This window comes from Dendropsophus ebraccatus, chromosome 1, assembly GCF_027789765.1.
Source record: "Dendropsophus ebraccatus isolate aDenEbr1 chromosome 1, aDenEbr1.pat, whole genome shotgun sequence".
NCBI lineage: Eukaryota > Metazoa > Chordata > Amphibia > Anura > Hylidae > Dendropsophus > Dendropsophus ebraccatus.
The window spans coordinates 47095654-47122509 of record NC_091454.1 but is presented as its reverse complement, the minus strand read 5'-3'; the positions used below and the strand labels follow the sequence as shown (position 1 = coordinate 47122509).

General features: G+C 42.1%; 1 protein-coding gene across 1 annotated transcript in view; it reads right to left on the bottom strand.

Moving 5' to 3' along the window:
• Positions 1-24469, bottom strand: part of SLC23A1 (solute carrier family 23 member 1) — a 44589-nt gene extending 20120 nt beyond the window's left edge. Inside the window, exons 1-5 of the mRNA XM_069954249.1 lie at positions 24232-24469; positions 20771-20881; positions 10145-10302; positions 4846-4934; positions 569-636 (exon numbers count right to left, since the gene is read on the bottom strand). Coding sequence (XP_069810350.1) covers positions 569-636; positions 4846-4934; positions 10145-10302; positions 20771-20881; positions 24232-24258 — 453 coding nt within the window. The 5' untranslated portion in view covers positions 24259-24469. The remainder of the gene's footprint in view (positions 1-568; positions 637-4845; positions 4935-10144; positions 10303-20770; positions 20882-24231) is intronic.
• Between the last annotated feature and the right edge of the window lie 2387 nt (positions 24470-26856).

Genomic DNA, 26856 nt, shown 5'->3' with positions numbered 1-26856 from the left:
ATAAATCTGTCTGTGTAAACGCACCATAAGACACTAAATATGATTAAAAAGTGTTAGAGGCATCTTCTTTGGAATACGGAAAACTAAAACTTTGTAGAATTCATCAAGAAAGCCTATATTAATACTATATAATGGGAGCATGAAAAAAAACTTTTTCCTATCTTTTCACGCGTCTTATATACTACAAAAACGAATAAATCCTTAGATGCTCTGCAATATTCCCTGTAGACGATATACAGTAGGTACACTGCGAAATAATGTAAGGATCAAACAGCAGGTAGCCTTACTGAGAAAAAGATTTACAGCGAAGAAATACCCTACACAATTATTCAAAGCAATATATAATAAAACTTCCACCCATGGCCAGGATGACTGCTACCATACCTTGGAACTTTAAATACAGAAGAAAATACTGTGGCCACTGATTGGCTAAGAGAGCGCAACCTGGAAAACCTCCTATTGTATAGAGGATGAATTATTGTGTGAAGATGTTTTATGTAATAACATACAATACAAAAAAATCTAAGTGACTTTAATAAATGTTATATTGGTAACATACAGTACCTACCTCTCTCATTCTGGGCTGCCAGATATGTGATGTATTAAATGGTAGAGTACCATTTCCATAAATTTCATCTAAGAAAGAAGTATGACACAATTATTTTTATTATTAGTAGTTGTAGTAGTAGTAGGTAGGCTCTCGCTGCGTTTTTCCTTAACCGTTATATGTACTGTACATACACAGGACAGCTTAGCCTGAAAAGTCACCTGAAAAGACGTTTATATTTTAAGGCCCTATTACATAAGGCAGTTAGGGTCCTATTACACCAACAGATTATCTGACAGATTTTTGTAAGCTAAAGCCAGTAGTGGATTTGAAAAGACAAGGAATCTCAGTCTTTTCATTGTTACCTGTTCTCTGTTTATAGTCCATTCCTGGCTTTGACTCAAAAAAATCTGTCAGATAATCTGTTGGTGTAATAGGACCCTTATTTGTTGAATCAGTCTGATTCCCTCATTGGTTGATAATTGTCTTTCAAACTTCCCAACCAGTAGCGAAATTTGATGGGGGGCAGGGGGGGCGGCCGCCCCCGGGCCCACTCTGGCAGGGGCCCACCCAGATCGCTATTGATTTTTTACGCCGCACGCCGCACGCCGCACGCCGCCCGGCATGCTGACGCAGCTCCCCCGGCCGCCGCCATCTTAATCAGATGCGTACGGCCTTAGCGCACCGCTGCTGGTGCGTGCGCCGCCCTGGCCCGCCCACCTGCCAATCACCTTTGGCGCCGCGCTGTTCCGTCTCCCGCGCGCGCGCACAAGGTCAGTGCCGGACTGCTGCAGCACACAGACAACCCAGCTGGTAAGCGGGGAGAGCTGGATATGTGGACACAGGGGGGGGGGGAGCTGGATATGTGGACACAGGGGGGGGGAGCGGGATATGTGGACACGGGGGGGGGGGGGAGCTGGATATGTGGACACAGGGGGGGGGAGCTGGATATGTGGACACAGGGGGGGGAGCTGGATATGTGGACACAGGGGGGGGGAGCTGGATATGTGGACACAGGGGGGGGGAGCTGGATATGTGGACACAGGGGGGGGGAGCTGGATATGTGGACACAGGGGGGGGGAGCTGGATATGTGGACACAGGGGGGGGGAGCTGGACATGTGGACACAGGGGGAGCTGGACATGTGGACACAGCGGGAGCTGGACATGTGGACACAGGGGGAGCTGGACATGTGGACACAGGGGGAGCTGGACATGTGGACACAGGGGGAGCTGGACATGTGGACACAGGGGGAGCTGGACATGTGGACACAGGGGGAGCTGGACATGTGGACACAGGGGGAGCTGGACATGTAGAAACAGGGGGAGCTGGACATGTAGAAACAGGGGGAGCTGGACATGTAGAAACAGGGGGAGCTGGACATGTACAAACAGGGGGAGCTGGACATGTAGAAACAGGGGGAGCTGGACATGTAGAAACAGGGGGAGCTGGACATGTAGAAACAGGGGGAGCTGGACATGTAGAAACAGGGGGAGCTGGACAACAGGGGGAGCTGGACATGTAGAAACAGGGGGAGCTGGACATGTAGAAACAGGGGGAGCTGGACATGTAGAAACAGGGGGAGCTGGACATGTAGAAACAGGGGGAGCTGGACATGTAGAAACAGGGGGAGCTGGACATGTGGAAACAGGGGGAGCTGGACATGTGGACACAGGGGGAGCTGGACATGTGGACACAGGGGGAGCTGGACATGTAGAAACAGGGGGAGCTGGACATGTGGAAACAGGGGGAGCTGGACATGTGGAAACAGGGGGAGCTGGACATGTGGAAACAGGGGGAGCTGGAAATGTGGAAACAGAGGGAGCTGGTAAACAGGGGGAGCTGGACATGTGGAAACCAGGGGGAGCTGGACATGTGGAAAACAGTGGTTTTCTGATTTAACCCTATTTGGCCCAGTTCTCTCTGGCAGCTTCATAGAGGAGCTGGGGGCTGATCTGGAGATCCTGGGGGGAATGGGGGCAGAGGTCCGACCCCCCCCCCCCCAGTCTCTTACAGGATAAGGGACAAGTATCTTTAAATCAGAAAGCTGTGATTCGGATCAGAGAGAGCAGGGTGCAGCAGCCTGAGGTCTTTTGTAGTGGCAGCTAGTGATTGAGCCTGCGGTACCTCCCTGTGAGTGATGCACCTGTCTTAGGCAGAATGCAAATTATCTACCTCTATGGTATATGGGTCAGTCAGTGTATAGGGAAAATAATAGTCTTTGCATAATGGATTTAACTTTTTTTTACAGTTTTAACTACAGATCTCAGGTGAACCTCTTATACTGCCCATACATCCATGACATTGGGATAATGAGCGACTCTGATGAGAAGACACCCCTTGTAAGTCACTGTTTCATTTTATGTGTCTATATATGTAAATGTAGAAGCCTCTAACACTGCTCTTAATTCACTATGAGTAATGGAGCAGAATATACCCTTTATTATTTAGAAAGCATTGTTGTCAAGCGAGGTTCCCTTTGGGTAACATAATCGGTTGGGGGCCCACTCAGACTTGCTCGCCCCCCCTAGGCTGAACCCCTAGCTACGCCCCTGTTCCCAACCCATCTCTGCAGTGACAGCCCACTTGGCAAGTCACCGACGAAGATGGGACAGCGCTGCGGCCAGTCATTGACTGAACAGCTGCCGCTGTACAGACAGATTCGGAAGTGTCTGTGGTGGGGATTCCAAAGACAAGGCAGGAGGACACAAGGGGAGCATGAAGAGGTAAGCATACTATACATATTATTTTCTACATACTGAAGCACAGTACGCAAAGCAAGGGCTGCACAATCATTGAGGCAATTAATAGACTGTAAGCGAGCTCATAGATCCCGCTCATCAGGCCATGTAATATAGCCCTAAGACAGTTTGGGGAACCTCCTCCATCGTGTCTAAAAATGGAAGAGCTGCTAATATTTTGGTCATAGATCCAGAACTATCAAACAAACTGTTACATGGTTCTTTTTCTCATTACCATGTCAACAGCATTTTTATTTCTCATTGACTTCCAGGAACCATAACTCTTTTTTTCCCCTTTTTTATGATGAAACAGTGAAAATAAAAATAATATTTGAGGAGCAGAATAAAAAATTGCAACTTTCATTTTTATGAAGTGCAAATTGTGGTGCAACTAGCATGTTATCTTGATTGTAAGGGTCTATTGTATTACAACAATACCCAATTTATATAGTTTTTGTTTTGATTACTTTTAGAAAATTAAAACTTTTTTTAATAAATATGCTTAAAATTGCATATAACATTTTAACTTTTCTGGCTGCTAGGCTGTGTGAGGGCTAATTTTTGTGCCGTGAAGTCTAGCTTTTATTGGTGCCATTTTGGTTGAGATATTTTTGCTCACTTTTTATAAAAAATAAAAATTCTGATTATGTAACCAAAAATTCCAAATTTTAAGGGATTGTTGTTGTTTTTTTCATTTCAATCTATGTTGGTCACCATACAGGATTAATAACATTATATTTTAAAAATTTGAACAATTTGACATGCAGTGGTACCATATATGCTTGTTTTTTTACATCCTCAGCGCCATTGTTTTTAAATGATCCATTTTATTAATATGTTAATTAGACGGTTTGGTGCTCCTGGGGTGCTACCACAGCCCTACACCTGTACTGATCTGACCTGCCTGTCCTCTGACTACTCATAATGAAGCAGCACCCTGCAGTGATGTCACTCCAGCCAACAAAACAAGAAGAGCCCCAGATAAATAAGAAGAAGTGAAGTAGATCAGCAAGAGTTGTAGTTCCGCACCCAGTGCATCTAAATGCCTAATTTACAAATTAATAAAATAATTAACTTAAAGGGAACCTGTCAACCCAGGCATCCCCCCCAAACCCAACCCACCTCTGGACAGTGCCCTGCATACATACCCGCCCCTGCGTGTTCTGCTCCTGGTGCCAGGCCATCCAGCTGATCTCTGCTCATTTGCATATTGAGCGTGCAGATGAGACGGCGGCCAGATCTCCGCGGCGGGACCAGCAGGTAGCGATACACGCAGGAGCAGGTATGTATGCAGAACCCTGTACAGGGGTGGGGTGGGTTTAGGAGGGCTGCTCGGTGTGACAGGTTCCCTTTAATGACAATAACGCTGAGGATAAAAGGTAAGAAAATTACCTTCATTCTAAGCATCCACTACTCTATTGAAACATACCAGCAGATTAAATAATCTGCAGGTAATCTGCCACATCTGGTCATAGTCCACAGATATCTTCAAGTAGGGCAGTTATAAAATGATGTGACCTAAATATTACAAGATGCATGTACTTTGTTAAATCCTTACCATCAGGGGGGCATTTCCACTTTTCCAGAGATAATATGGCTCGAGCAGGCACCAAAAATGCAAATGCACTTGCTTGAAAGAGAGGCAGCCTGGAACAGGCAACATGTACTACATTATAGCTTATATATTGTTTCATAATTCATTCATTTAATGATTGTTCTAAGCCACCTGAACTTCATTTGTCATGTCTTTTAAAATGTTTCCAGTGCCTTGGTTAGGGTAAAAAAAATATCTTTTAATCTGCAGCAGCTGTCTGTGCCCTAGGCCTGTGATGCCTCTCCTTTCTTCCTCCCTGCCCTCCTCATCATTTCTCCTATTCATTGTTCGTCTAAACAGTGCACATGTGCTGCTTCAAATCATTAAGGCACATGTGCACTGTTTAAACAAGTGATGAATAGGAAAAATCCTGCCAGGGGCATTCCTAATGATGAGGAGGGAGGAGAGGAAGAAAGGAGCGGAGTTGCAGGCCTAAGACACAGATGCTCTAAGCCACGCCACATTGACTTGGCTGCAGCAGATTAAGGCTATGTTCACACTACGTAAAAGTACAGCCGTTGTTGCCATCGGTTGCATCAGAGCTCTGCGGCCGGAAAGATCATCTGGCCGGTACATAAGTACCAGCCGGGATGGTCCAGGCAGAGACCGGCCGTTCCACGACCCGGCCGGGGTCACGGAACGGCCAGTCTCTTACGTTGTGTGAACATAGCCTAAAAGATCATTTTTTGTACCCTAACCAAGGCATTGGGCATATTTTGAAAAACACAAAGACATAACCTGGTACCAGCATTTATTTTTTGTGTGTGGGTTGGTTGGATACAGTATCACTGTAAAGAGACATCTAATTCGGTATGCCTTTTATCTTTGTTAGAATACATGCACCAAGAAGGGGAGGACATGCCATCCAGTATATCTGCCCTTGAAGAAAAGGTTCCACTGCTTACTAAAAACACCCTACTGTCTATTCAGGCAAATTAAAATATAGTCTTGTATAGCACAAGGTAACGATATTTGGTCATTTCCTTTTAAGATCACTGTGAATATTAGTTTAACTGAAGAATTTGACTTTAAAGCACTTTAGTAATTATCCAGTGTGGCTACTATGGGTTACAGATCTACTCAGGTATCTCAGATCATACGACATAAAAGTCAAACAGCACTTAAGATAATAACAATGCCAGAGGACCCTTGATCAGATTCTCCAGCCTTAGGCTAAAATACTGTAAGTAGAATTTAGCCCATATTTTCCAGTATGGTCTGGAAAATAGTGACTTTTCTCATATAGTTTTAGGAAGCGCTGCAGAGACTCTCAAAGAAATGTCTTGGTTGTAGCTTGTTCTCACAGATGTTTCTGGAATATTTTATTTTAACTTGGGATATTTAAGACGGAACACATCTCTTCACAATCAAAGCAAAATCTTTATCTTTACTTGACCTTTGCAGACGACCAAATAGAGCTCAGATGCAATGTTAGCAGGTTGGCTCTAGTTCTGGAACTTCACTCACAGATTTATTCCTGAGTAGAGATGAGCGAATAGTATCGATCAAATATGTGATCGAATATTCGAATCTAAATTAACTTTACTAAAACAGCTAAACAATTATTTAGCTGTTTTAATAAATTTTACTGCTCCCTGGGAAAGCAGGAAAGCAATATTACAGGGATCAGTATTACTGTGGTTAGCGATCCCAGGCAATAATGCCGATTCCTGTAATAGTTAATATTTAATTAATAAAAAAAGTTTTGTTCTAAAAAAGTTATTTTCGTTGTTCAATAGCTTAATTAAAATGAATCTATGCTTTTGCAATTAAATATACTGTTAATAAAAAAATAAAATAAATAAAAATAAATAATGTATATAGTATATTACAGTATATTTAATTGCAAAAGTATGTATTCGTTTTAATTAGGCTATTGAACAACGAAAACAACTTTATTAGAACGAAAATGTGTTTTATTAATTAAATATTAACTATTACAGGAAGCTCTATTGCCAGCAAAACCTATTGCCAGTAATACAGCTGAATTTAATAATTAATACTTTGCTTTAATTAAAACAGCAAATGTTTGTTTTAATGATGCTATTTTTTTTAATACAATAACAACATTAGAAGAAACATTTAGATTTATATGTCCGCTCAGCTGATTGGCTAAGCGGACATATAAAGAGCTGGTCGCGTCACACTAAGCTCAGTGTGGCGGGGACCGAAGAAGAGAGAGGATAGAAGAGAGAAGATAGAAGAGAGAAGATAGAAGACATCGGAAGGTGAGTAGAAGCTCTCCCCCCCTGCACTACACCCATCTGAGCAAGGAAGGGAGGGCACTTAACCCCTTACTTGCTGGTATGGGTGCAGTCTGACATCAGTCTCGCCACCAAGGGGTTAAGTGGGGACCCTTACTTAACCCCCTGGGGGCCAGATTGTTCAGTATGGCACCCAAAGGGTTAAGGGGGATGCAATGCATCCTCCTTTAACCCCTTGGGTGCCACACTGTAAGCAGCGATCTGTATAGATGCTGCATACTGTAAGGTGCACAACACCGCTCACAATGATGGGTGTTGTGCTCCTGTTTGTGTGTTTTTTTGTGTTTCTCCCTTTTTGTTTTTCAGATATCGGTATCCTGTGGATTACGGCGGATTCAGTGGACTACGGCGATGACCAGTGGTCGTTGGGATTTTTTTTTTAATAAAATGGTCAACAAGGAGTGTGGGGGTGTTTTTATTTGAATAAAAAATATTTTTCACTTGTGTCGTGTCTTTATTTCTTTACTATATAGACTTAGTAGTGGAAGCCGTCTAATAAACGGAATCCATTACTAAGTCAGGGCTTAGGGTTAGCCGGTATGAAGTGGCTAACACTAACCCCCCCATTATTACCCCAGTACCCAATGTCAACAGGGGTACTGGGAAGAGCTGGGGGCCAGTGGTCCTGGAGCGTCAAAATTGGCGCTCCTGGACTGGGCAGCAGCAGGATGGTAATATTGAGGCTGGGGAGGTCCAAAAACAATGGCCCTTCCCACCCTGGTGTTACTAGGCTGCTGTTGCTTGGTTTTTAACCCGGCTGGTTATGAAAATGGGGGTACCCTACATTTTTATTTTTTTTATAAATAAATAATTAAAAAAAAACGTGTAGGGTTCCCACTATTTTCATAACCAGCCAGGTTAAAAACCAAACAACAGCAGCCTAGTAACACCAGGGTGGGAAGGGCAATTGTTTTTGGTCCTCCCCAGCCTTAATATTACCAGCCTGCTGCCGCCCAGTCCAGGAGCGCCAATTTTGACGACCACTGGCACCCGGCTCTTCCCAGTACCCCTGGTGGCATTGGGTACTGGGGTAATAATGGGGGGGGGGGGGTTAGTGTTAGCCATTTTATACCGGCTAACACTAGACCCCGACTTAGTAATGGATTCCGTAGACGGCTTCTATATTCTATATAAGTCTATAAAATAAAGAAATAAAGAAACAGCACAAGTGAAAAGTATTTTTTATTCAAATAAAAACACCCCCACACCCCTTGTTGACCATTTTATTAAAAAAAAAAAACCAACAACCGCTGGTCATCGACGTAGTCCATCGAATCTGCTGCAATTCACAGGATACCGATATCTGAAAAGCAAAAAGGGAGAAACACCCATCATTGTGAGCGGTGTTGTGCACCTTACAGTATGCAGCATCTTTACAGATCACTGCTTACAGTGTGGCACCCAAGGGGTTAAGGGAGGATGCATTATTTTCTCTTCAACCCCTTTGGGTACCATACTGAACAATCTGGCCCCCAGGGGGTTAAGTGAGGGTCCCCACTTAACCTCTTGGGGGCCAGACTGATGTCAGACTGCACCCATACCAGCAAGGAAGTAGTTAAGTGACCCCCCCTTCCTTGCTCAGATGGGTGTAATGCAGGGGGGGGGAGAGCTTTCTTCTCACCCTCCGATGCCTTCTATCTTCTATCTTCTCTCTTCACCGGTCCCCGGCACACTGAGCTTAGTGTGATGGGACTGGCTCTTTATATGTCCGCTCAGCCAATCAGCTAAATGTTTCTTCTAATGTTGCTATTGTGATGATAAAAAAAATAGCATCATTAGAAGAAACATTTGCTGTTTTAATTAAAGTAAAGTATTAAATAGTACATTGAGCTTTATTATTGGCAATAGGTATTGCCAGCAATAGAGCTTCCTGTAGTAGTTAATATTTAATTATTAAAACACATTTTCATTCTAATAGTTATTTTCGTTGTTCAATAGCTTAATTAAAATGAATACATACTTTTGCAATTAAATATACTGTAAATAAATAAATAAATATAAATTTTTTACATTTTTTTATTAACAGTATATTTAATTGCAAAAGCATGGATTCATTTTAATTAAGCTATTGAACAACGAACTTTTTTAGAACGAACCTTTTTTATTAATTAAATATAAACTATTACAGGAATCAGCATTTTTGCTGGGGATCGCTAACCCCGGTAATACCGATTCCTCTAATACTGATTTCCTGCTTTCCCAGATGCATTCCAGAGATGTTTGCATCACTTTCTAAAGATGTCTTGGACTTGGCGACCTCCAATTCGTCGAATCTTGATTTCCAGGTCCCAAGGATTTTTCTCCCATAGACTATAATGGGATTTGATATTCGATCGAATAGTCGAATATCGGGAGCTATTCGAATTGAATCCAATCGAATATTTCACTATTTCCTCATCTCTATTCCTGAGCACTGTTACTAGAAGTAGCAAACAAAAGTCATAGATTCATAGCTAAAATTCATAGCTTAAAATGTATAGCTATAACCTTCATAGCTAAAGTTCATAGCTTTATAGCTAAATGGTCTGACTAGCAGGAGCTGGGCTAACAGACATGTGCACTAGCCAGATGGCAGGCTTAGACTGATTTAGGTTCATCCCTTTAAAATTTAGCAGGAGCTGGACTAAGGATTGATCTCACTGGTTGAGAGGCATCATGTGACCAAAGCATCTTACTTCCTTACATGTGGCACTGAGTGGGGTAAAGACACAGCAGAAATGTTGACCTTTTCACTGACCCTTCAGAATACCCTTAAGGGTGCTATCACAAGTTTGGTCTATTTGGGGCCTTAAAGGGGTACTCCAGTTAGGAAAGTGTTAACCCTGTTTAATCCCCACTCATAATCTAAGCTTGTTTGTAATGGGCTTCTATTCCATGAATTGGGCCATTTGTCTGAATCAAATGCTGACTCACCTCCTGAAGATGCTATAAAAAAACACCTCCCCATAAAATATAAAGTGAAAGGTAAAGGTAGCATCAGTAAAGATAGGATAACATACCTTACACCAAATGTAGTCTGGATAAATGTAGTGATTCCTACACATGTAAATATGGTTCCTATAAGTTGGCTTACAGTTTGCTGGTCATTTCCAACACAAAGAGCATTTGCTAAGAGAAATGGTATAGCAATCGTCCCGCTGAAACAAGTCAAGTAGTGCTGCAAAACAGTAAAAAAAAGGCTCATTTTAAATTGGTGCTGTCTCTTTAAAAAGCTTATGACATGTTGTAAAGACTTGTCAAAAAGTTTGAACAGAAGCCAGAACAAGTGTGCATTTTATTACCCACTCTGTGCCAGTGACCAATGCGGTCTCCCACTATAAGGTCTATGGGACCATCTTGTGTGGTGCGCACAGAGGTGCAGCAGCATTAGGACTGTAAATTCTAGAACTAGCATAGAACTATTTCTAGAACCACTGTGGAATTAGCTCAGAGATTACCCTCTGAGACTGGCAGTTGAGCTTGTGTATATAGGATATACCCCTTATTCCAAACCAGTTGGCATAAGGATTCCAGGTTAAGGTATGTTCACACTACAGAATCGGCGCAGAATCACGCACACTCTGCCATCCGCTCAGAGAATTGACATGTAAATGGGACAAGCAGAACTTTAAGCAGAGTCCGCAGATTAACCTCTTAGGGACGGAGACCAAAATGGCCTTAAGGACCGGACCAAATTTCAGGAATATGACCAGTGTCACTTTATCTATTAATAACTTAGGGATGCTTTTACCTATCTGGCTGATTCTGAGGTTGTTTTCTCGTGACATGTTGTACTTTATATTTCTGGTAAATTGGAGTCGATACTTACAGCCTATCTTTATGAAAACCCCCAAAATAACGTGAAAAATTGCATTTTTCTAACTTTGAAATTTTCTGCTTGTAAGGAAAATGGTTATACCACATAAATTACATATTATGGCTAGGTTCACACTATGTAACTGTGCGGCTGTATTTTTTATGCGGCTGTAAATGTGTGGATGAAACTACGGCCGTGGGAAAAAATAGACATGCGGCCCAAAACATACGGTCATTTACTTGGAAATCTGGTTCAACTAAAAATAACAAATAAAATCTTAAGAAAGTGATGCAAACACCTCTGGATGCATCTGGGAAAGCAGGGAAACAGTTTACATGAATTGCTATTACCGGGTTTGCGATCCTCTGCACTAATGCCGATGTCTCTCATGGTTAATCTATTAAAATAATAAAACACATTTTCGTTGTAATAAAGTCCCTTTCGTTGTTCAATAATTAAATTTAAACTAATCCATCATTTTGCAATTAAATATACTGTTAAAATAAATATATATATAAATAAATATATATATTTATTTTTTGACAGTATATTTAATTGCAAAATGATGGATTCGTTAGAATTAAATTATTGAACAACGAAACTGATTTTATTTCAATGAAAATGTGTTTTATTAATTAAATATTAATTAGTACAGGAAGCTCCATAAGCCTTTAATTCATATTGCCGGCAAAAGAGTATTCTGTACTAATCATCACTTTACTTTAATGAAAACATCAAATGTTTCTTCTAATTATGTTATCACAATAGCATTATTAGAAGAAACATTTAGAATTATATGTGCGCTCAGCTGATTGGCTGATCGGCTCAGCGCACATATAATTAGCGGGTCTGCAGCACAGTGACTTCATTGTGCTGCGGACCAGCGAAGAGGACACATCGGGGTGAGTATAGAGCTCTCCCCACCCACTCCCCAGCACTGCACCCCTCCCAGCAAGGAAGGGGGGGTCAGTTAACCCCTTCCTTGCTGGGATGGGTGCAGTCTGACATCAGTCTGGCCCCCAAGGGGTTAGGGGGGATGCAATACATCCTCCCTTAACCCCTTGGGGGCCAGACTGTAAGCAGCGATCTGTAAAGATGCTGCATACTGTAAGGAGCACAACACCACTCACAATGATGGGTGTTGTGCTCCTATTTGTGTGTTTTTTGTGTGTTTCTCCCTTTTTGTTTTTCAGATATCGGTATCCTGGGGATTACGTCGGATTCCGTGGACTACGTCGATGACCAGCGTTTTTTTTTTGTTTTTTTTTTATAAAATGGTCAATGAGGGGTGTGGGGGTGTTTTTATTTGAATAAAAAAATTTTTTAACTTGTGTCTTGTCTTTATTTCTTTACTTTATAGACTTAGTAGTGGAAGCCGTCTAATAGACGGAATCCATTACTAAGTTGGGGCCTAGTGTTAGCCGGTATAAAATGGCTAACACTAACCCCCCATTATTACCCCAGTACCCAATGCCACTAGGGGTACTGGGAAGAGCCGGGTGCCAGTGGTCCCGCAGCGTCAAAATTGGCGCTCCTGGACCGGGCGGCAGCAGGCTGGTAAGATTTAGGCTGGGGAGGGCCTAAACCAATGGCTCTTCCCACCCTGGTGTTACCAGGCTGCTGTCGTTTGCTTTTTAACCCGGCTGGTTATAAAAATAGGGGGGACCCTATGCGTTTTTTTTTAATTATTTATTTATTTTAAAAAAACGCATAGGGTCCCCCCTATTTTTATAACCAGCCGGGTTAAAAACCAAACGACAGCAGCCTGGTAACACCAGGGTGGGAAGAGCCATTGGTTTAGGCCCTCCCCAGCCTAAATCTTACCAGCCTGCTGCCGCTCGGTCCAGGAGCGCCAATTTTGACGCTCCGGGACCACTGGCACCCGGCTCTTCCCAGTACCCCTGGTGGCATTGGGTACTGGGGTAATAATAGGGGGTTAGTGTTAGCCATTTTATACCGGCTAACACTAGGCCCCAACTTAGTAATGGATTCCGTCTATTAGACGGCTTCCACTACTAAGTCTATAAAGTAAAGAAATAAAGACAAGACACAAGTTAAAATTTTTTTTTATTCAAATAAAAACACCCCCACACCCCTCATTGACCATTTTATTAAAAAAAAAAAAACGCTGGTCATCGACGTAGTCCACGGAATCCGACGTAATCCCCAGGATACCGATATCTGAAAAACAAAAAGGGAGAAACACACAAAAAACACACAAACAGGAGCACAACACCCATCATTGTGAGCGGTGTTGTGCTCCTTACAGTATGCAGCATCTTTACAGATCGCTGCTTACAGTCTGGCCCCCAAGGGGTTAAGGGAGGATGTATTGCATCCCGCTTAACCCCTTGGGGGCCAGACTGATGTCAGACTGCACCCATCCCAGCAAGGAAGGGGTTAACTGACCCCCCCTTCCTTGCTGGGAGGGGTGCAGTGCTGGGGAAGGGGTGGGGAGAGCTCTATACTCACCCCGATGTGTCCTCTTCGCTGGTCCGCAGCACAATGAAGTCACTGTACTGCGGACCGGCTCTTTATATGTGCGCTCAGCCGATCAGCCAATCAGCTAAGCGCACATATAATTCTAAATGTTTCTTCTAATAATGCTATTGTGATAACATAATTAGAAGAAACATTTGATGTTTTCATTAAAGTAAAGTGATGATTAGTACAGAATGCTCTTTTGCCGGCAATATGAATTAACGGCTTATGGAGCTTCCTGTACTAATTAATATTTAATTAATAAAACACATTTTCGATGAAATAAATTCAGTTTCGTTGTTCAATAATTTAATTCTAATGAATCCATCATTGTGCAATTAAATATACTGTCAAAAAAATAAATATATATATAAATATACATTTATTTATATATATATTTATTTTAACAGTATATTTAATTGCACAATGATGGATTCGTTAGAATTAAATTATTGAACAACGAAAGGGACTTTATTACAAAGAAAATGTGTTTTATTAATTTAATATATTAACTATTAGAGGCATCGGCATTCGGCATCATTGCCGGCTATTTTTGAAGTACTCCGTACGGACCGCCTGTCAATCCACGGCCGCGTTTCCAGCCGCAAACAATGGTCTTGTTCATTCGATCGGGCCGTAGATTCATACATAGTGTGCACTGTGCAGCCGTATATCCTATACTTTCCAGCGTACGCATGAACCACCAAAAATACCGCCGCACAATTACAGCCGCAAATACAGCCGCACACTTACATAGTCTGAACCTGGCCTATATAGCATAAGCAATATGTCTACTTTATGCTGGCGGCATTTATTAAACTTACCTTCAATTTTTTAAGACAATAGAAAGCTTCAATGTTTAGCAGCATTTTTCTAAATTTTCACAAGAATTTCAAAATCTGATTTTGCAAGGGACCAGTTCACGTTTGAAGTGGATTTGAGGAGGCTGTATGTTGTGAAGCCCCACAAAGCACCCCATTTCACTGCACCCCCCAAACTGTTCAAAATCAATTCTAGAAAGTTTTTTTTAACCCTTTAGGTGAGTCACAGAAATAAAAGCTAAGTGTGTAAGAAAATTGAAAATGTCAATTTTCTTTGCAGAAATTATATTGTGATCCAATATCTTTCATAATAGTAAAAATATTTCCAGAGAAATGCACCACTATTTTTTTGGCCCGTTTCTGCAGTTTATAGTAATATATGATATGTGGCCTTTTGCGCTATTTAACTCAACCACAAGCCTCAGATACAAAGGAGCGCCTAGTGAATTTTGAAGCCTCCATAACAATTGGCAAATTTTTAAAGTACCACTTCTGGTTGACAGAGGCTCTGGGGTACCAAAACCTAACAAACACCCCTAAAGTGACACCATTTACGAAACTGCACCCCTCGAGGAATGTAACAAGGGGTATAGTGAGCATATGGACACCACTGGTGGCAGACACAAATGTGTAACAATGTGCCATGAAAATGAAAAAATTTATTTTTTACACTAAAACATTGGTGTAACTTTGATTTTTTTCATGTTCACAAGGGGTTAAAAGAACAAAAATAAATGAATAATCATGTAGAGCAATTTCCCCCGATTAAAGGAGCACCCCACATGTGGACACAAACTGCGAAGCTGGCGCACGGAAAGCCTCCAAAGGGAAGGAGCGCAATTTGAATTTTGGAAGCTGGATTTGGCCGGAATGGAGGACAAGGGCCATGTTGGGTTCGCAGAGCCCCCGTGCAGCCAAAACATTGGAAAACCCCCCCCACAAGTTACCCCATTATGGAAACTACTAACTACTAATGGTAGGTGGGTGCCAGCAGGGAGGGAGGGTGGGAGGATGGGTGGGTGCCAGCAGGGAGGGAGGGTGGGAGGATGGGTGGGTGCCAGCTGGGAGGGTGGGTTGGTAGGTGGGTGCCAGCAGGGAGGGAGGGATGGTGGGAGCCAGCAGGGAGGGAGGGATGGTGGGTGCCAGCAGGGAGCGAGGAAGAGATGGTGGGTGCCAGCAGTTAGGGAGGGAAGGTGGGTGCCAGCAGGGACGTAGGGAGGGTGGGTTGATGGGTGGGTGCCAGCAGGGAGGGTGGGTGTCGGGAGGGTGCCAGCAGGTGGGAGGGTGCCGGGAGGAAACAGCAGCGGAGCAGGGAGGAGGAGGAAGAGGGGGCAGCATGGAGTGGCGGCGGGGAGGAGAAGGAGGTGATCAGGTACGGGGAAGAGGAGAGAGCACAGAGAGATCAGCTGCTGCTGATCTCCCTGTTATTGGAGGCAGCACAGGGAGGAAGGCGGAGCAGGAGGCAGTACGGGGAGGAGGCGTCGGGGTCACCGCACACTACTCCCATCATCTCCTTCTCAGCTCGCCGATTCCAGCAAGCAAAGGAGATGATGGGAGTAGTAGTAAAGATTGCCCGTGAGTGGCCGGCCAGTGGTTACCGGCCAATCACGGGCGATCTGGGGGCCGGATCCACGGGCAGGCGACGCCCAGGCACAGCAGTGATTGGTGCTGTCTCGAACAGCACCAATCACCGCTGAATTCCGGGGCCTGGTCCCGGAAACAAAGAAAATTGCTGTGATTGGCCGATGAGAAGTCATCGGCCAATCACAGCGATCGTTGTCACGGGGGGCAGGGAAACTTCCCCCTACGGAACACAGGAAGATGGCTGCTGTAGCAATCAGCAGCCATCTTCCCGGGAACGCCGCGCGATTTCGCGGGGCACCCGTTTAAAGGGCCCGCATACTGGTACGTCATGGGTCCTTAAGTGACAGTGATCCATGACGTACCGGCATGGGTCCGTAAGAGGTTAAAGCAGAAGTCCGGCGAAAAGTTTTTTATTAAAATATTGTATTGCCCTTCAAAAGTTATACAAATTACCAATATACACTTATTGTGGGAAATGCTTAGAAAGTGTTTTTTTTTCTCTGCACTTACTACTGCATCAAGGCTTCACTTCCTAGATAAAATGGTGATGTCACGACTCAACTCCCAGAGCTGTTCGGGCTGTGGCTGCTGGAGAGGATGATGGCAGGGGGATGCTCAGCGTTAAGGGACACAGTGCCCTGTGTCCCTCAGTTTCCCCCTGCACTACAATACAATACTGTAATAAAAATTTTCGCCAGAGTTCTCTATTAAGTGTGCTCTGAAGTCACAGCCTTATAGGATAAACACACACTAGAATGATTTGCTACAAAAAAATATAAACAAAATTCTGGGTGGATTTTGCTGTGGATTTTACCTTTATCACATTAAAGCTGAAATGGCAGAACTCTTTTCCTTAATTTGTGTGTGGTTTTGCAGAACAGTTTCCACACACAGCCTGAGGACAGGTTTGGCCCAGTTTTTGGTAACAAGCAGTTGTAATTTCTTTTTCTTTTTTTTTTTACTTATTTATTCTTAGATAACCCCTTTCATATCAAGACAACGAGTAGATGACATTTCAAATATTACAAGTAGTTGTACTGGTACTGTAATCCATACAATTTTCCATGCCACTAACTTTAGTACCTTGTGCAGCTTCCAACTTATGATGAATGTGCACTCCTACAGGCACAGGTAGCACACTGGCAATTTGTAAAGGAAACGCTAATGCCTCTAGGCTACTTTTAAAAATCAACGCTAGGATGTTGGTATATAATTTGATCAAACCATATTGCCTCATGTACCACGTGCAGTTCCCCTGGCCTACATGAGTCCCTACACTTAATCAACACTGTGTCGGTCAGCATCCGCCAACCCCGCAAACCGAGCGCAAGCAGGGAAGGGAGGCCACAAAATGGCCCTGCAACCCCACTGTCACGGCGGAGTCTGGGTCGTAACTACTCGTGGCTCTTTGTCTGGCAACGCACTCAATGTGGGGGGGGGGGAGTTTTTCGGGGAGGAATAACAGGCAAAGAGGCTCGTTAGACCAGACATGATTTGGTCAGGCACACCGGGTATCTGCAATGTGTGTTCCTAGTCTATACACAGGTCTTCTCAGGCCACGGAAACAGCTCATGCTATTCTGAGCAAACTGGGGTGTTGTTCCAATGATCCAATATCACGCTATTTCCATTGAACTCAAAGGGGGAGATTTATCAAAGGGTGTAAAAGTTAGACTGGTGTAAACTGCCCATGACAACCAATCACAGCTCAGCTTTCAGCTCTGGTGAAAGGAAAGAGAGGTGTGATTGGTTGCTATAGGGAGTCTACACCAGTCTAACTTTTACACCTTTCCATAAATCTCCCCCAAAGTGATTTAAAACATCCCCAGCCTGCAGGAAATCACCCTCCTAATAACTATCCATAAATAAAGAAATGCTGCTGAGTGTTGCTGCTGAGGAATGGCACAGCAGAGAGAGGCAGTCACTGAACTGCAGAATGTTTGCCAGTAGTAACACAAGGTGGCAGCAAAGATCCTGACATTCAATCCCACGATTAGCAAAAACTGTACAGAAAAAAATTGCCATATATTGTGGGAACTATGACACCAGGAATACTGAAATCTTTCTATGGGGAGGCCTGGAAGTGACTTTGGAGCAAAGTCAGCTGGTTTACATAAAGGCATGTGGAAAATATATTCAACTTTAACTCAATTTTATATATTTTTATTAATTATATTTAGGGTTCATTTACACATACAGGATCTGCAGCAGATTTGATGCTGCGTTCCATCATTTAATTACACTGATATCTGCAGCATCAAATCTGCTGCATATCCTGTATGTTTTTTTGTATCAAGCCACAGCGGGCTATCGGACCATCGGGTCCCGGCTTGGTGTGGGCGCAGGCGTCTAGTAACCACACTATGTCGACATAGTGTGGTACTAGACGCCTGCGCCCACACCAAGCCGGGACCTGATGGTCCGATAGCCCGCTGTGGCTTGATACAAGATTACTTTCTGTATATCTTCTCTGACGTACCCCGGCAGGAGCTGCGGTGTCTTTCTTATGCTACGTGCTGTATAGAGTTGTGCCTAATTTTGCACAACTCCTCTAGGTGAGTGCAATCCTATTCATCTACCTATTGGTTCCTGATTATAAATTTTATTACACCAGGAGGCGCCCCCGCCCTCTCCCTTTTTATAACCTGCATGTGTGACTGGACACTTAGGCTATGTTCACACACAGTATTTTGGTCAGTATTTTGCAATCAAACCAGGAGTGGATTGAAAACACACCTGGATTTGGGAAATTTCTGCCATTCTACTCTGCAGATTCTCTCAAGCTGTCAGGTTGAATGGGAGTTGTCAGTAGACAGGCATTGTCAGGTCTCTCTCTCCGGAGTTCAAGTCAGGGGTCTGGCTAGGCCACTCAAGGACATTACCAGATTTGTCCCTAAGTTACTCCTGTGTTGGAGCATTCTAGATTTTGTTCATCCATAAAATGACAGTGCACCTGTCAAACAATAATATGTGTACCAGGAGATCAACCATCATCTAAACAATAAGCCCTCCCATGTCAACAGAAAAATAGAAAGTCCTTAAGGGGTTAATACAGCAGCCGTAAAAAGTAAAGGTTTATGAGGCTGTACAAACAAATCCCCTGCAATGGGCCCCTGCATGGTGGTTCGCCAAGTATTGCATATTAGGCAATGTTATGGAATCTTTAAAAATTTTTACTTTTATTACTTCTTCAACTATTATTTGTTTGCAGTTGATTACAAAAAAATCTTGTTATGGTAACTTAAATGAAACAGTTTATTTAGCAACACACTGGTAAGCAATATGCTTAGAGGCATAACAGCAGACATGCACAAACAAGAGCTGGCGTGAATTTCATCTGTTTATGAAGGACTCAGATTATGTTGCCTTGGATTGATTAAAGCATCACACAATAACTGTGCAGTGCAAAGAACCCAAAGAAAATTGGAACTTCCTTGTAGGCCACATTTACAATAGGTTTAAAGGGGTTATCCGGAGTTAGATACCTCTCTACGCTCCCCTGGTGTCCCACGCTGACTGCAGATCTGTCTCAGTCAGTAACTGGCTGAGAGGGCTGTCACTCCCAAAATTAGAGTCTCAGAAGTTGCTGTCAGCGGGGGACACTGGAGACAACGCAGGAGGACACTGGGGAGGTGTAGAAAGGTAAGCATAAGCTCTTTATTATTCTCTTTATAACAGCAGCAATATATTAAATGTTGTTTAATGCTAGATAACCCTTTAATGACCACGCTGATGAGTATGTTAAACTGGCCTACGCATGGGATCCGGCCTTGTGCCACCATCATATAGCCAGTAATCATGTCACCAAACAGCAGGCATTTTAGCATAGGTTTTGTGATATGATTATTGGCTCTACAGATTTTAAAGGTGCAACATAGTTTTCTAACGTTTTATCTTTAAAAACTGCACCAATAACCACATCACAAAACCATCACAACAGAAGAATGTGTGTCATTTTACTGGGCCTAGTTGCAAAATAATGCAAATGTGTTTTTTCTTTTTTTTATAGTGTAGGTTTGGGAGATTTTTATTTTTTACGTCAGTTAACTTTTCACTTTCTACAAAGAAGAAGGTCAACCCTTTTTGTATGAATTAAGGGTATTTGTTACTGATAGATTCAGATCAAAGCAGATGAATAACTATTTTTATTAGATCCTATTTACTTTAATAGGATTTGTCAAGTGTATGTTCTTCTCAATGTTCAAAAGAGCACAGCAGATAATCCAAGAAAAACAGAACCCAGATGCTATAGGGGTTAATGTATGCCAAGTAATATCCCCTACCATCAGAAAATCCCATTACTATTTCTCTATGATTTTTTGTAGAAGTCATGAAACAGACTGTAGGGACATACATGTTTATGACTAGAAGCTATGCTGTTCCTTGAAATTGAGTGTTTACTTACACTTATAGGGAGCAATAGGATAGCATAGTATCACACAATATACTGCAGATAGGTGGTGATGAACTGGGTGGCAATCGCCCAGCAGCAGCTACAGCATTTACCTTCTAGGCTGTGGGCCACTTTCCATTTGTGGCCTATGTGGTATTCTTACCACACCTAATAGATGTCTGTGCGATGAGATGACATAAACACAGGACAACAGAGGCCTGCACTGCTACACCTGACAATGGATCTACGGTAGGTAAGTACTATTTTCATATGTAATATATACAATACAACATACATTATGCATAGAGAATTTTCATACATGACCCATACCAGGAAATTTATATCTTTGCATTGTTAGATAGGACTTCAACTAAGTAGAAGAATATTTAACCTATAGCAGAAGTAGTTGTAATTTCAGTCTTGACAGTATGGGTCCTTTCAATTTTAGGAGCTCCATATTGGGAATCTTTCAGAATCAGAAAGGCTATTCTACTTTATTTTATATAAGCGATAACTTTACATTACTCTTCAAAAAACACCTTTTACTCTACCTGCAACCCGAGGAAAATGCAAAGATACCATGGAGGAACATCTTCAATTTTGTACAGCATATCAAATTCTGATTCCATTTCTGTAGGTTGAGATGATGGATTATCCTCTCTCTGTCAAGTTTATAGAAAAAAAAGGATTGACATTAAACTGGTTAGCAGATTCTGTCTAATTAAAATGAAGATGTCCACATGTGGAGTTACAATGGACAAAGTGCATGACTAGGTATCTATGACTGCTTCATTTTAGCATATTCATAAAAACATCATAGATGGTCCTGATTTTGGGTAGCAGGTTAACTTGCAACTGAACTTTCAAGTTGACTTGGATTGAGTACTGACAGACAATCCTGCTAGATTTCCTCCCCTGATGAAACTGGAAGGGCGAAACTTGTAGAATATTTTAGTAAGTTTAAGTATTTAGAGTGTGTTTTACTGCCACAGCAATTGGTACAAATTTAGGACTGAGCTTAGCTGAGGTTGATATCAGTTCGGTACCAAATTTTGCCACCTTGATGAACGTAAAGTTATGCAAATGAGGAGTCTATTGGGACCCATTTTAGGTTCTACTGTTTGGATAGGAAGAATAGCACAGCATGCTTCACTATTCTTCTCACTAATTATAGCAGCTTTTGTAAAAGAAGCTCCAAACAGAGCCTAAAGGACCTATTCCACGGCCGATAATCGTCCTGCGGAATAGAAGGCAATGATCAGCCGACATCGTTCATGTCAGCTGATCATTGCAGTCGTTTGTCTTTCAACCATGTTGAAAAACAAACGACTGTGATAGCAGCGATCTTCTGCCGATGCTCGGCGAAATAGGAGCGGCGGCAGCAGACCGCCACCATCCTCTATGGGCTGCCCAGACGATCTAGCGATCACCCAGGCAGGCCCCCTGCAGCTCCCCATGGCCCTTCCAACACTTACCCGCTCGCTGCAACTGCGCATAATAGCGGTGGCAGCGAGCGGGGACTGAGGAGCAAACGAGCGATGACAGCGATCGTTTGTTCCTCACAGTCGGCCCGTTTAATTGGGCCTTTACACTGTGGCAGAATCGGTTAATGCATCCTGTCAGCGTATTACCATCTGGAGAGGAGGAGGGGCATCACAGCTACAGATGAGCGAGTCTACAGTTGTAGCAAAGCACTTCATTGCACTCGGCCTTCGGCTGTCAGGCTGCTGCTTTTGAACTTTGCTTCGGGTGTCTGTAGAAGCTGGATGCAGCCCTGGGAGCAGTTTCTCAGGGCTGCATCCAGCTTTTACAGGCACGCACAGTAGAGTTCAAAAGCAGCAGCCTGGCAGGCTGAGTGCAATGAAGTGCTTTGCTACCACTGTAAACTGGCTCATCTTTAATTACAGCCACTGAAGCATTGGTGCACCTCCCCATAAATGCACCTTTTCAACAGTATGAAAATCTACACACACTTGTTGAAAGTTGCAACAGAGGTATGAGCCATTAGGTCCTTCCCTCTTGACATACTCTTGTGGGCACATTCTACCTTATACATGTGGCCACTAGAAACCAGGAGTGTTTGTTTTTTTTCCTGACTTTACTCTAGCAAAGGCACATGAGAATGTCACTTGTGTGCCCTCCACCAGAGTGAGGAAGATGGTGCACTGCAGAGGAGCTGGGCGAATATTAGGCGAGCGGGTGTAGATTTCAGTCCGCTAGCAGGTGTAAATCATTGTAAATTTGGCGCAGGAGGAGGCCACACCCCCTCACCGCCTTGCTGTGCCCCCCGCCCTGTCCATTAGACAGGAGGGGGCTATGACTGGCGTATACAACGAAGAAGATAAAAATCTGTGAAGTACGCCAGGGGTGCAAGCTTTATAAATGTCCCCCATAACTGCATTGTGTGCGTCCACCCTTAACCTGGGATGTGATGTGTTAAATGTCAGTTTAAAGTTTGCTGCATCATGGTCTGTAACACATTACATATCAAGTTAAAGTTTATTACATCTGGAATTTGTTGGTTGTGTAAAGGAAAGTAGGGACTTTGAGTTTATAAATATAACAATGAAGAAATGAATTCAATAAATATATATATATAGAGTTTTTTTTTCTACCGTTTATATAAATCACTGAATTGTAGAAAACTTTAAAACATCAAATTTTATTAAACTTCTTTAAAATAAAAAACCTTAGAATAGCGTGACCCTTAATGTTCTACTTCGGCCACCATCATGCTACACCTACAATATATTCTGATCCTACTTTATCGTGATCCATAGTGCAAATGTGCTCACTAAACAACAGATATTTGTGCGAATGATTGCAAAATGATACCAGATAACTTTTGTACATGCCCATACGGCTCTGATGGCGGCCGTACATGATGCATTTTTGAACATAGACCACAATATAGGTATATTGTAGGTAATAGCATGATGGTGGCCGAAGTAGAACAGTAAAAGTAGGTGAGTCAAGCTATTCTAAGGTTTTTTATTTTAAAGTTTAATAAAATTAGATTTTTTTTTAAGTTTTCTTCAATTTAGTGATTTATTTTTATAAATATATCTCCAAGCCTTATAAATTATTTTAAAATTATATAATATGTACATTTTCTCCCCTAAAATGCCACCACTTCTCTCTGCACTGCACCAGAAATATTAAGTGTAACCATTAGTGAAGAGTGGGAAACATAAAAGCTATTTATTTGCGCCATAAATCCTTATATGGAATGTTGTTCAGCTCGGACAATTGTGCTTCTAAACTACATAATTTCTTGAGGTGTGGAGGCAAGAATTAGTGTTATATAGGTAATTACATTAACCAAAAAAATGCTGCAGGTCTGACTGCTAAGATATTTGCAAATAATAACACGTTACAATGCATTAACGTTATATTTGCTATACTTTCAAGGGGTTTTCTAATTTATTTCTCGTCCCCAAACAACAGGATAGAGGACAAATATGAGATTGCGGGGGGTCTAACCTCTGTGCCCCCTAGGGATCTCAGCTCACTCCGGTGGCTCCATACAGAGTGAATGGCTTGCGGGTCCCACCATGACCCACGGCTCCATTCAAGAAAAAGCAGTCAGGATGCCGCTCTAGAGATCCCCAGGGGGCCCAGAGGTCAGACCCCGTGCAATCTCATACTTTTCCCCTATCTTGTGGATAGGGGACAAGTAATAATAAATTAGAAAACCCCTTTAAAGGGGATGGTCACACATGTTTTATCTGTGGTTTGTGGATTACTTCAAACTGGCCAGATCTTAATAAGTCCCCTGCATTGTGTTTAATATAAGGAATCATGTTGGCTGAGATTGCTTTGTAGAGAAAGCTGAGCTCATGGAATTTGATCAAACAGTGTACTAGGAAGCTCACAATAAAGGTATAGTAAATATATCAGTAAAATCAACTTCAAATAATATAAATATGAAATAAATAAGTCACAGAGTTTAACACCAATTATCACATTATAATGCAAAATGTTATCATTAAAAAAAAAAAATTATATTTACCTTTGGCGTTTGATCTTCTGCATCCATTTCAGCTTCTACTTAGATGCACCAAATTGTAAAACTGTTCAGGATAACATGAATAGAGCATTCGGTTATTTTTTTACCCTGTAACCTCCTGTGTCATGCCTAGGCAATTCATTAACTATATCCATTACGTATAAGTTTTAAAGAAAACTAGTAAAAAGCTAATATGTAATTGTTGATGCACCCCTTGTTATTAGTTTGGTGATTGGTGGCGGCATTGACTGTTCTTTTATTGTCATTTACCAAACAGAATTAGCGCCTAGCAACTTCATTCATTTTTTCTATCTGATTGTAAAGGACAATTAGGTTTCTTTCACTCATATGTAATCCCAGAGCAAAGTGCTGTAGATGATAACAGTATCAATATTACATAAAATAACACAACCCTCATCTGGCACCAGTAATCATGTCACATCAGGCCAATGTCACACAGGTCACATTTCTTCCCTGCAAATGGCAATATTACTGCTTCATGCAACCTCTTAGTTGTTTTTGACTAATTATGACACCCATTGTTTTTTTTTGGGGGGGGGCACAATGTATAAGGGCACATGTATGTAAATAAAAAGGTTTTTATGTTTTGGCATGTATACGGTGTTGTGCTGAAACCTTCAGTATGAGTTATAGCTAACACACCAGAGTTGCATCTAGGTAATTTTTTTTATTTTATTTTTACGTGATAGTATCATTGAACTTTTTGTGGGAAAGTTGTTTTACTTCCTTTAAAAACTTAGGGGGAGGCTTACGGTTCCGGCACCATGCTGTGAGGACGCACTTGTGAGCAGCTCCGTGTCCTCACTGTATTGCCTGAAGAGAAGCTCATATGGCTTTTTACACTCCTGTTTTCCTGCCAACATATTTTCTTTAATTATCCATACACAATGCCACACAACTAGTGTTGCCCAAGCATGATCTATCAAGCATAGTGCTCGGCACTGTTCACTGCTTGGGTCAAAGTGCAAGTCTTCTCCCTGCATGTTTGCTGCCTTTAATTAGCCAATAAACATGTGGGAAAGGTCTGGAACATCCTGTTTTGCCGTAGCCATGTTGGCTACTTGGCATAGCAGTAATTGGCCGGCCGCATAAGGTGACCTGGGTCTATATAAGCCTCGGCTCAGACACTGTCTTTAGCAGGCAGGGAGAGATGTTGGAGGAGAGACTGAATTATTTTAGGGAAAAGTAGGCAGGCATACCAGTAGCCCATAAAAAGCCAACGTAACCAAAGTGCAAGAACAATTACCAATTAAACTATGTACATAAAATCATCAGTACAGTACAGGATCCATAAATACTATTACTGTTAATAAATATGAAGGTACACAGTTCCCATAGTGCTGAAGACTGTAGAAGTACATGTAACCGTGCCAAAGTCTGTAACAAAGTTTACCAGGCAATCTTCGGGCTGTATCCACTCAACACTACATACAACTTTTTCAAACAGCAATAACATAATTTCAACCACATATTGAAGAAGTTATCATGAAAATCTTCTTGGTGCAAGGCAAGTACAACCTATCTGGGTGCACTGTAAATTAGAGCCATTTTTTTGCTATGATTTAAAAAAAAAAAACAGAAACAAGACTGCAGTATATGAACACAGCCTCATAGTGTTGAAAGTTGTACCAAGTGAATACAGTTAATTTCTTACAAGTGCAGCTTGTAATGACTTACTAATAAACAGAATCCCTTTTTTACACATTGTAACTATCTGTATCGAGGACACTATATGAAAAAAATGGACAAAGGAGTAGGTAAATCATTAGAAAGGTAAAGACTAATGAGGTAAAATACTCTGCAGCTCCTTGAAAGGGGTTATCCAGCGTTAGAAAAACACGGCCACTTTCTTTCAGGGACAACATGACTCTTAGCTCCAGTTCAGGTGCGGTTTGCAATTAAGCTCCATTCACTTCAGAGGAACCAAGTTTCAAAACCCAACCCAAACTGGAGACAAGAGTCCTGTTATCTCTGGAAGAAAGTGGCCATGTTTTTCTAAAGCTGGATAACCCCTTCAATTGAATGTTGTGTTGGGGGTGGGGAGTATGGAAGAGGAGGAAGGAATTATGTCTGGCTGTAAAAAAAAAAAAATTACAAAAACAGTAACATGAATGTCGACTTTTTATATTTTATCTAAATTGGGTCTAAAGTTCTATTATTATACATTTGTTTGTGGGGTTTAGATTAGTTGTTTTTATAGTGCTTGATTAACTTCACACGGATAGAAAGTTAAAAGGGTTCTCTCCAAGGCAGTATTTACACACAAACACAGAAAGAATTTGCAGGTTTTGATGCAGATTAAGGTCACGACCACACAATATGTTTTATTTACCACCTTGACGTCCGTTTTCTGGACAGCCATTATTTCGCACAGAAAGGTCAAATGGTCAAATCAGATGTTGTGTGGTTGTGGGCTAATCATGGATCTCATCACTATACATAGAAAATGGTGAAATCAATCACAAATACACAACTAATGGTGCATTTACACAGAAAGATTTATCTGACAGAATTTGGAAGCCAAAGCCAGGAATGGGTTTGAGAAGAGGAGAAATATCAATCTTTCCTTTATGACATGGTCCCTGTTTATAGTCAGTTCCTGGCTTT